This window comes from Prunus dulcis, chromosome 1 (assembly GCF_902201215.1).
Source record: "Prunus dulcis chromosome 1, ALMONDv2, whole genome shotgun sequence".
Taxonomy (NCBI): Eukaryota; Viridiplantae; Streptophyta; class Magnoliopsida; order Rosales; family Rosaceae; genus Prunus; species Prunus dulcis.
The window spans coordinates 8,924,041-8,935,415 of NC_047650.1; the positions used below are offsets into that span (position 1 = coordinate 8,924,041).

Below are 11,375 nucleotides of genomic sequence, written 5' to 3' on the forward strand. Positions count from 1 at the left end.
AGGGGAATCTGGCTTTAGATAGGTTCTTTTCTATACCTCAATGAAGAGGACTTCAATATTTCACTTGTTATAGAATAAAAACAGGATGGATGATGATTTTAGACTGTCATTGGACAGAAAGTAAAATAACAGATCTTGAATGAGAAGTGTCCGATGGACACAGTACAATTGTTGGAAAGTAAATACAAGTCCAAAGGGACTGCAATGAACTTAAATAAAGTAAAGAAAGGTCCAAATAAAGCCAGGAAAAGCCTTATCGGACATAAACAAACCTTATCTGACAGAACTGCAATCTACTTGAGACAATGCAGGAAGTGTCCAATAATGATTTGTCAGAGATATCTGTAGTCAGAACTTGTCTGAACTATTGATAGGAGTTTGATTTAAATGAGCTGGAAATTTCAAAATGTTAGACAAGGGTTATTTGGTGAATAGTACTTGCTTGGTCGAGGCAGAGGTCACTCTCCATGGAATTGCTAAAGCATTAGAGCCAGCTAAAGCTTAAAATACTTGTAACACACCTGGTATGCAAGATCTGGAGATTGGAAGATGAAGAAGATGTAGGGCAATTAGAGGAAGAACGCAAACTTGAAGATTGGAAGAGTGGTTGAGAAAATACATGTTTTAAAAAAAGCAAAAGTACAATACATGTACGTACGTATGTTTTATGTCTAATACAAGTTTTTTTTTTTTTTTATATATACAAAATTTTCAACTTCAAACAAAGATTTATGGGTATGGTTGTAAGAGAGAAGATAGTATTCTTCATGTAAAGTGTTGTTTGAAAGTGATGCATAAGCAAAAGCATGCATTGTCCTAAAATCTTATGTCCATATCAAATACAAAATGCTTCTCTATATGTCTTTAACATATGAATGCATCCTTCTACGTATAAAATAGTATTATAATTAAATAGTACACCTGCGCAGCTAAACTGAAGTTTTTTAATATTTTTTTTGTCTTAAATAGTATAGCCGCTAGGCTGTACTCTTTAAATATAATACATGTGAATAGAATGGCCGCGCGGCTATACTTAAGTTTTTTTTTATAAATAGTATCGCCGGGCGGCTATACTTCAGTTATTTTCTGACTTTTTAATTATTTTTTATAATTTTTTTAAATAAATAGTACAGCCAAACGGCTATACTGGGTACTTTATTTTATTATTATTATTATTTCCTTGAATTTCATTTATCGATAAGGGTAGTTTAGAAAATACACATTTTTTAAAAAGCAAACGTACAATACAAGAACCTACGTATGTTTCATGTCTAATACACGTGTTTTTTGTCCAAAATTTTCAAATTTCAAACAAAGATTTATGAGTATAGTAGTAAGCGAGAATGTAGTATTCTTCATGTAAGGTGTTGTTTGAAAAGTGAAGCATAAGCAAAAGCATGCCTTGTCCTAAAATCCTATATGCCGTATCAAATACAAAATGCTTCACTACATGTCTTTAACATATGAATGCATCCTTCTACGTATAAATTACTATTAAAATTAAATAGAATAGCCGTGCTGCTAAACTGAAGTTTTTAAATTTTTTTTTTAAATAAATAGTATAGCTGCGCTGCTAACTTAGTTTTTTTTAAATTTTTTTTAATAAATCGTATAGCCACGCAGCTAGCCTAAACCCTTAGTTATTTAAAGAGTATAGTACCGTAGCGGTACTGCAGTTATTTTCTAAATTTTTCTTATAAATAGTATAGCCGAGCGGCTATACTTGTGTTTTCAAAACTTTTTATTGTGTTTTCAAAACTTTTTAGCATAAATAGTATAGCCGTGTGGCTATACCGGGTTCTTTATTGTTTTTCAATGTTTTTTTCCTTGAATTTCATTTATTGATAAGAGCAGTTTAGAAAATACACATTTTTAAAAAAGCAAACGTACAATACATGTACGTATGTATGTTTCATGTCTAATACACATGTTTTTTTTATACAGATTTTTCAATTTCAAATAAATATTTATGGGTATAGTAGTGGGAGAGAAGGTAGTATTCTTTATGTAAAGTATTGTTTGAAAAGTGAAGCATAAGCAAAAGCATGCCTTGTCCTAAAATTCTACATGCCTTATCAAATACAAAATGCTTCTCTACATGTCTTTAACATATGAATGCATCATTCTACGTATAAAATACTATTAAATTAAATAGTATAGCCATGCGGCTATACTGAAGTTTTTTTTTATAAATGTTTTTAAATAAATAGTATAGTGGTGCGGCGATACTCTTGAAATATAATATAATTAAACAGTATGGCCACGCGGCTGAACTGTTTAATTATATGATATTTAAACAGTATAGCCGTGCGGCTATACTATTTATTGAAAAACAATTGAAAACTTAAGTATAGCCGGGCGGCGATTCCCCTTAACCATGCAAGTAATAAATAATGTTACGAAAAAGGTTGGAAGCAATGCTTTCATTCATATTCACACAAGCCAAGAACAGAATTTTAGCACTATGTGCAACAACATTACACCTGCCTGCCTGAATTAAACATATGATAGAATTAAGCAGACTTGCGGTGTTTCAGAAGTTCCGTGGATGGTGACCTCTGCTTCCACTATGCAAGAATCCTTCACAGAGAAACCCCTGCCTGCCTGATTGAAAAGGTCCAGTTTAATGAAATTTGAAGGATCCCAACAATAGATTAATGTATCTGGACCCTGTTTTGCAGCTCCATTGAAAAGTGTGTTAAAAATTTAACACAGAAATTGGACTCAAATCAAATACCAAACAGGCCCTAAGAGGCCTTTACATTTATAAGAAAGATGATTGGCAAGCTTTTGATCTACAAGGCGCAGAGAATACTCTCTGAATATTCTGTAGCCAGGAGGAAGTGCTTTTCTATCTGACAATGCCTAGGAAAGAGAAAGATGCCTACCCTTGCCCTTGCCATGTCCCTTGGGAGAGAGGCTTATCATCCTATAACAACCAACACATGAAGAAAAAGAAACTTTTCAATTTCTTATATTTGGAAGCAATGTGATGAGTGCAAGAGGAAGGCTAAGAGTCAACATTATCCGTTGTGGCCTCCAGCAATAAATGGTTCTGAGTCATAGAACTTTGAAAAGTTGTCAACCTTCCGAACATGCTTGTACATAACGGGATTATTGATCATTGATATACACTCTCCTTTGCCTATAATTCTTCCTTCAGAAGCAAAGACCTCAGCTCCAAACACGCAGGTGTCATCAATGAGATATCCGTTGGAAGCCTCCACAAATGATTCTAGAGGGATAAATTGATCGAAATCCGAACAAGGCATCTTCCCATGAAAACACTCTACTTTTTTATTGGCATCTAATTGAAGCACATGAAAGTTTAAAAGGATCAGCAAATGAGCAAAGTGTTTGAAAAATATGAAACTATGAAAAGAAGTAGTTGGCTATCTGCTGGATGAGAATCAGACTGAAGTAGATAATACCTTCAAGAACCAAGTACGTGCCGTTATTTTGATCAAGCAAAACAATCTGAAAAAGGTAGAGAGAGATGTGGTCCACCACATTCTTCTTCAAGTTTCCATTTGGATACAACCTCAGTTTCCTGTGCGCAATCATATCATATAGTAGTCTTATACCATCACAAGATATGCACTGTGAAAATAAAGATAAGATGAAGATTGAACATAATTTACCATTTGTGTCCTCCTGCTTCGAATTCCCCTGACTCAATACTATCCACATAATTTTTGTTCAGTGATGAAAATGACTGTATTTTCATAGTGTAATGAGTTTGTAGTGATTGTGAAAATGACCTCAAAATCCCTGAAACCAAATAATACAGCAACACAAGAAGGCACGTAGAGATAGAAGCATTAGGGTGCTGAAGTCTTAATGCATATATTCCTTTAGTCTATAATTGTAGAATTTCCTTTGTGTAGGGTTTACACTAAGACACGGTCACACAGCACTTGATGTTGTTGAGACAGAGAAATTATCTTTCCATCTTGGTCGATGTTAAGAGTAGCCATGGCAGTGAAGTTCACCAACGAACTATTTTTTAGGATAAACAGCAATATATACTTCGCTTCAAGAAGGCTGCCCTTGTTGACAAACTGAAACAAAGGAATTAGCTTGATACACATTAAACAAGGTATTTCTACATTCATTGGTTGTGCAATCAATCTCTTCGTTTTCCAATTTTATTAAGCCAAAGGAAATAATGTCATATTGAAATGGAAATATTTCTGCTCACTTTAACCCAAGGTGTATGCTCAGTATCCTTCTTAATACTTAAGCTATGTTCATAAGCATAACCATGGTTACATAAATAAATTAACCAGTCAAGTATTGAGAAGGGTGGTGAGCATACACCTTGGGTTGAAGTGATGAGAAAAAATGCATGTTAGATTGTATGTATTGTAGAAACAGAGAAAGAAAGAGACAGGTTCATTCATTGAAAAAATGAAAAGCTATTTTCTAGTTTGTAGTTTCTTTTTTTATTTTCATATATTGAATTAATTAAACGGATTTTCCATATTATTTTTCATCAACACATATTTCCTGAATTTGGTATAATTGGAAAATGAAAAGATTCAGTTGCACCCCACATATGACAGAATTAAGCAGACTGCTCTGCTTCCACTATGCAAGTATCCTTCACAGAAAAACCCTTGCCTGTCTGACTGAAAAGGTCCAGTTTAATGAAATTTGAAGGACCTCAAATCCACCTCTTGGCACTGAACCAGTTATAATTTACAAGTGGGACAAAAAAAAAAAAAGATTCTCAATTTAATTTTAATGCAGCTTATATCGTGGATTAATGTATCTGGACCCTGTTTTGCAGCTCAATTGAAAAGTGTGTTGAAAATCAAACACAAAAATTAAAGAGGTCTTGAGGCTTTACATTTATAAGAAAGATGATTGGCAAGCTCTTGATCTACAAGGCCTAGAGAATACTCTGTAAATATTCTGGCGCCGGGAGGAAATGCTTTTCGATCCTGGCTCCAAAATATTTACAGGCGTGCTTTTCGATCTTGAATACATGAAATAACCTCTTCTGCATCCATTTCCAAGAGAAGAAAACGGCGGCCCATCTGACTATTTCAGACGAGGATCATTATATCCGAGAATTCTCCTACTTCATTAGGTTTAATTATTTTGCTTATAGCCAACACAATGTAGTAAGTCATTGAACCATATTGACTTGTATCTTGGTTTGGCATATATGTAGAACAATGTGAAGTGAGCACACATGATATGGCTACATGGAGTTAAGTATGAACAGGCAGTGACTTGCATCTTACATGTCTTTTCTTCATACATGACCAAATATAATTGAGAGAATTTTGTCACTTTGCAAGAGAAAAAACCAATATAACCTTAAACTTCAAAACAGTTGAATACATGTCTTGACTTCAATAAAATGGTGGTGTTGTAAAAAAAACGTAAATAAACCTGAAAAAGGACACATGAGGATACCTGAGACCATTGTAACTTCACCACCACCAGGTTCTCTTATAAAGAAACCTCTCCAAACTATATATGCCAAACCTACCACTCTAACCTTTTTTTTTTTTTTTTTTGGTCAAGACCACTCTAACTTTAGCTCTAGGAAAATTCAAGAACATGTTTTGAACACAAAATATTACATTACTACCTCAACTTACCATAAGCTGATTAAAGAGCTTTAGCAATTCCGTGTACAGTGACCTCTGCCTCCACTAAGCAAGTATCCTTCTTCAAAAAACCACTGCCTGCCCGACGGAAAAGGTCCAGCTTAATGAGACGTTGACAACCCTGAGCCAGACGCGAGGCACTGAAGCAGTTATACCCTACAAGCAGAAAACAAAAATCATTCTCAGTTGATGCTGCAGCTTCAGCCAAAATTTATTTGGGCCATGTTTCGTGGTTGCATGGAGAAGTGTACTGAAAAGAGAGATTTCCAAAACAGAGCAAAATCTAAGGAACATAAAATAAACCCTCATGAGCCTGTGGCAGGCCATTAGACTTTACCTTTAACGAAAACATGCTTAGTGTGCTTTTGATCTACAATGCGCACACAATGCGCTGCAAATATTCCAGAGCCAGGAGGTAGGGTTTTAGGATTAGACAATCCCAAGTAAAGAGAAAGATGACTACCCTTTCCAAGGCCATATCCCTTGGGATAGATAAGTATCTTCCTGCCGCAATCAAAACATGAAGAATAAGAACAATTTTAGATTACCTGCAGTTTAAAAGTTTGATCTTGAAGATCAATTTATTATTTTGAACCAAATTCTAAATAAGTTCAACAGGAAGTGTTACTGATCAGAGATACCATTTGTAGTCACCAGCTTTAAATGCTTCTGAGAAATATCCAGATTTTAACTCTGAAAACTTCTCAATCTTCCAAGCATGCTGGTACATGACAGGATTCTTGATCATTGATAGGCAATCTTCTCTAACTATTCTGCTTTTTTCAGAAACAAAGACCTCAGCTCCAAACACACAGGTGTCATCAATGAGATAACCATTGGAAGGATCCACAAATGATTCCAGAGGGATAAATTGATCGAAACCCGAATAAAGCATCTTCCCATGAAAACACTTTACTTTTTTATTGGCATCTAATTGAAGCAACATGAAAGTTAAAAGGATCAGCAAATGAACAATGCATTTGAAAAATAATACCCATCTGCTGGATCAGAATTAGAGTGAAGCTAGATAATATACCTTCAAGTACCAAGTAGGTGCCTTTTATCTGATCGAGCAAAAACAATCTGAAAAAAGCATTAAGTTCCCAACCATCTTGGAAATAGGCTGATCCAGAGATTACCAGGTAGAAAGAGATGTGGTCCACCACATTCTTCTTCAAGTCACCATTTGGATAGAGCCTCAATATCCTGTGAGCAATCATAGTAGTCTCATGCATGTAGCAATAATAACAAATTTTAATCACAAGTTACACAACAACATGTTTGTTTAATCAGCGGATATGAGAATAAGGATTTACCATTTGTATCCTCCAGCTTCGAAATCCCCTGACTCAATACTAGCCACATTATTTTTGTACAGGAATGAAAAAGACTGTATTTTCATAGTGTAATGAGTTGGGGTTGATTGTGAAAATGACCTCAAAATCCCTGAACCCAAATAATGAAGGACAACAAAAACAAAACAAAACAACCATTAGTGTGCTAAAATCTTAATGCATCCTCAGTCTATAATTGTAAAATTAAATTTCCTTTCAGTAGTGTTTAAACTAACACCCATAGGGGCAGAAAAAACATCTTACCATCTTGGATGATGTTAAGAGTACCCATGGCAGCAAAAGTTTACCAACGAAGTATTTTTTAGGATGAACACACAGTACTTTGCTTCAAGAAGACCGCCGTTGTTGGCAAACTGAACCAGCAGAAGGGAAGTTGTACAATTAATGGACGGGTTCTCCTAACCACAACCCAGACAAATTTTAGGGAAGAATCTATGTTTGTTTTTCTCTGTTAGGATCTGCTTAGCTCAGGAACGGACCTTATATTTACTAATTTGGGCTATAGCGCAGATAGCTGTTTTTTTTTTCCCAGCCCAATATAATCCACCCAGCCCACCCAAAGTCAACCCGTCTTCATGAAGAATCAATTATAATTCATGTCTTGTTCTTTTTCATTAAAATATAGTCATTAAAAAAAGTCTCTTCCATTCCTATGCCATACCGTAATCAATTGAAAATAGGGATTTGCAACTAGGGCTTTTCTGTTTATGAATTATGAATTATTACATAGGATTTGTAATTGAATTTGGTGTTCTTATTTGTATGAATTATATCAATTAGGGTTCTGATGCATTTCGAGGAGTAAGGCTCATTATGTCTTTTTGACTAGGTGTTTTTTCTTTTTTTCTTTTTTTCTTTTTTTAATCAATGAAATTCATTCATATTGTTGAGTTTTCTATTTTCTTAGTAGGTATGTACGTAAGGTAAATTTAGTCCCCCCAATTTGAAATCCTGAATTCGTCTCTAGCTTGGCTGTTATTCTAAGAATGTCATCTCATTTAAAATATATTCAACGGTTAAAAAACATGTCATAATTTTGAATAAAACATGAAAAATCTGCGAATAATGGGTGTCGTCCCCTTTTTTCAGATCAGTTTTTCTTGCTCATCCCAATTCTCATATGTTTGGGACAATATGAATCACACCTAAAAGATTAAGGAACGCAATTGGAATTACCAGATATTTGAGGGAAAAAAAAGGGAAACATGACATGACAATAATTGAGAGAATTTCGTCACTTTGGAAGAGACGAAACTAATACTTCAAAATACAGTTTAATACATGTCTTCACTTCTCGAACAAAAAAAATAAATTGTCTTGACTTCGATTTGTAGAAAACGTGAACTAACATAAAACCAGAAAAAGATAAAATGAGGACACCTGAGACCATTGTAACTTCACCCAACCATGCCAAACGTACCACTTTCTCTCTCTCTCTCTCTCTCTCTCTCTCTCTCTTTAGCTCTAGGAAAATTCAGAACTTGTTTTGAACACAAAATATGACATTACTTCCCCAACTTACTCTAAGCTGATTATAGTGCTTCAGCAATTCCATGGACAGTGACCTCTGCCTCCACTAAGCAGATATCCTTCTCTATCTCCAAAAAACCACTGCCTGCACGACTGAAGAGGTCCAGCTCAATGAAACGGGGAAAACCCCAACCCGGGTACAAGGCACTGAACCAGGTATATCCCCGCAATAGTCACCATATGTCATCAAATAATGGCGACTGTTGTCACTTTTTTTTGTAGTGCAGGCATTGAAAATTGATTACCTTAATCCGGCGTAGAGGCACAAAAAGAAAAAGAAAAAAAATATAATAATGAAGGATTGAGAAGAAAATTGAAAAGAAAGAGGAAAAAACAAATAAGAAAAAGAAGACATACATGTTTACATTTACAACAACAAAATGCTTGTCATTCAATTGGTCTACGTTGTCCAGAGTAAACAAGTATTTTGGAGGCAGGAAATAGCTTTTCTGGAGTAGCCAATGTTAAGTAAAGAGAAACATGAGTATACTTTCCTTTGCCATTTCCCTCGGGATAGAGATGTATCTTCCTGCAAACCACCAACAAATAAAATTATTAAAAGAATAACTAATTAAACAACAAGTTCAGATTAATAATTAAGAAAGCTTAATATCATCAGAGATACCTACCATGTCTGTCCTCCGTCATTGAACGGTTGTGATTCCAAGCATTCGGGTTTTAACTTTGATACTTTCTCAATCTTCCAAACATACTTGTTCATAAAAGCACATTGGGTCAAGATAAGGAAAAGGTGGAGCCTAGGTTGGTTGGTTAATTGACACTTTGTGCATACCGGGGAGGTTAGGGTAAACGTGACTTAAAGGTAAGAGTTCAGGGTACTAAATTGAAATTAATTTTTTTTTTAAAAAAAAATATGAAATTGGTTCAAGCTCAACAAAAAAATGTTAAATTTTTTCAAGTCCAAATAGGTTTCCCTTGTTTGTCTTGGTTTTGTTTTGCCTTTCCTCCACCCATCATATGCGGATGCTTCTCAAGATCAGATCTCCACTACTATCGTTTTTGCATTTTTTTTTTAATAGCCAAATTATGTCGTTACCAGCTTCATTCTCCACAATGATGGCTTTTCTTTGTAATAAGTGAGATGTTTCTTTCAGTTTGTGAATAGGGGGTCGCCCTTTTTTTGGTCAGTTGCAGAGTCTCTTTGGGTTTTTTTGTGTAGTTTTCACCTCTCCTTTGTGTAAGAGTTTTTCGCCTCTTCTTTTGTGAGAGCTTTCCACTTTTCTTTTGTGAGAGTTTTATTTGTGTTGTTTTCTGACTTGGTTTTTTCAACCTTTATCTCTTTTTGATTGTTCTGAGTTTGCAATCTTAATTGAGATGCCTTTGTCAAAAAAATTTCTATCCTGCGTGATCATTAGTGGAGACACACCAGATTGTCTTAATTTTGATGTTAGATTTTGTTATTATAATGGCTCTTTGTGGTTAGTTTGTATTACCCCTTGTGGTTAGTGGCTTTCTTTGGCCAAATTATAAATGCAATCCCATAATTTCTCAAAAAAGAAAGCAAAAAGGAAGAGCTTAGCGCTTACATTCTCAAAGAGTACACTCTCCAAAACAAACATACCTAAAAATAGTGGTAAAATTCAAACCTAATGTAACAACTCCCACAAATAGTGGGTCCACCTCTCTTTTTATAACTAAAATCAATAAATTATCTTATTAGAAAATTAAGACAACTCTTGCAATTTACTCTAGAAAGATCCCTAGTACATTCAACTGTACCAAAAAGTCTCTTTTTCTTTTTTTGTCAAACACAACTCTCGACAACCGCATATAAATGGTCATCAATAATTTTAGAAGTTAAACGAGTAAACAACTCACCAACTTCATATTTAATCTAGATTGGATGATCATTGAATTGGGAATTTATCTTATAAAACTCATTATTTGCAGTTGCACCTCCTTGTTCATGATGTACGTGTAGACACACATGCATGCATTAGAGTGCATCTATCCTTAGTTCCTTTCCTTGCATCCATATGTTAAATTTCTCTCCTCGTAAATTAGATTAATTTAGAATAATTTAGACTATAGCATAGCTTGTATTAAATGCAAAAAACAAAAAATAATATAGAACTTCGTTTTAAGGCTTGACTAGTTTCTTCAACACAAGTCGAACACAATTGCAAAGGTCGACAGAGACAAAAAGAAATATAATTTACGTACCATCATGTTGGCCAAACTTGAGACTAGCCATGGCCAAAACTTCCTTCCGTCGATACTACAAGTTGATGCCAAAAAATTCATAAAGGGTGCGTCGTCGACCAGTTCCTCCTGAGTTGAGTCAGTGAAGAAAAGTGTTTCAGCGATGATTAGAAAGAAAGTTATGGAGGGTGGCCTTAAGTTATATTATATTGGAGATCGACCGAGTACGCTTGTTGGTTTGCTCTGATTTTACTTCTATGAAAATTCTCTCTTCAACCTCCAAAGAGACCACACAATCCTTGCTCAAAAATATACAATAAGGTTTCATTAGAGAGGCACCCAAGATCTGAAAAAAGCTGGGACTTTTTTTATTTTTAATATTAATTATTGGAAGATGAATAAATTGTGATGAAATTTTAATTTTGAATAGGGCAAATGTGGGCTTTTCCTCCCAACAAAAAGGAAATAGTTTTGGTGCAAGGCAAGAAAATACGAGTTTTGTGATTATTTTTTTCTGTTATTTTAAATCATTTTGTTATTTCTAGAAATTGATATTGCAGCAGGGACGTTATTTTTTGTTTGCATACATATCATTTGTGATTTTGTCAATGTTTTCATCCTTCTTTTTTCATACCTAGAATATCAAAAAAGTGCATACTGTTTTCGTTCTCTACAACTTAACTTGGATCTTAAATTACAAATT

General features: G+C 34.6%; 2 protein-coding genes across 3 annotated transcripts; both read right to left on the minus strand.

The window, feature by feature from the left end:
* Window positions 1-2,734: 2,734 nt before the first annotated feature.
* On the minus strand, window positions 2,735-7,068 carry LOC117620149. Of its 2 annotated transcripts, XM_034350383.1 has the most exons (8): window positions 6,941-7,068; window positions 6,661-6,830; window positions 6,266-6,554; window positions 5,962-6,128; window positions 5,616-5,780; window positions 3,642-4,061; window positions 3,432-3,550; window positions 2,735-3,307 (listed from the first exon to the last, which is right to left on the minus strand). In XM_034350383.1, exons 1-5 carry the CDS (start codon window positions 7,024-7,026, stop codon window positions 5,626-5,628), a joined length of 867 nt encoding a protein of 288 aa, XP_034206274.1. In that variant the 5' UTR covers window positions 7,027-7,068; the 3' UTR covers window positions 2,735-3,307; window positions 3,432-3,550; window positions 3,642-4,061; window positions 5,616-5,625. The 2 variants fall into 2 exon arrangements, with proteins under 2 accessions (XP_034206274.1, XP_034206202.1); XM_034350311.1 differs by having other exon boundaries at window positions 3,642-5,780.
* Window positions 3,024-3,727, minus strand: LOC117636845 (ubiquitin carboxyl-terminal hydrolase 13-like). Its single transcript, XM_034371574.1, has 3 exons — window positions 3,642-3,727; window positions 3,432-3,550; window positions 3,024-3,307 (listed from the first exon to the last, which is right to left on the minus strand). Exons 1-3 carry the CDS (start codon window positions 3,725-3,727, stop codon window positions 3,024-3,026), a joined length of 489 nt encoding a protein of 162 aa, XP_034227465.1.
* Window positions 7,069-11,375: the final 4,307 nt, after the last annotated feature.

Bases quoted from the DNA above. Each gene is read 5' to 3' on its own strand.
- LOC117636845 (XM_034371574.1), bottom strand. From the start codon at position 3,727: ATGAAAATACAGTCATTTTCATCACTGAACAAAAATTATGTGGATAGT. The intron at 3,551-3,641 runs GTAAATTATGTT...GATTGCGCACAG, and splicing joins GAAGCAGGAGGACACAAATG to GAAACTGAGGTTGTATCCAA. The intron at 3,308-3,431 runs GTATTATCTACT...TGCTTCAATTAG, and splicing joins CACGTACTTGGTTCTTGAAG to ATGCCAATAAAAAAGTAGAG.
- LOC117620149 (XM_034350383.1), bottom strand. From the start codon at position 7,026: ATGAAAATACAGTCTTTTTCATTCCTGTACAAAAATAATGTGGCTAGT. The intron at 6,831-6,940 runs GTAAATCCTTAT...GATTGCTCACAG, and splicing joins GAAGCTGGAGGATACAAATG to GATATTGAGGCTCTATCCAA. The intron at 6,129-6,265 runs GTATCTCTGATC...TGATTGCGGCAG, and splicing joins AAAGCTGGTGACTACAAATG to GAAGATACTTATCTATCCCA.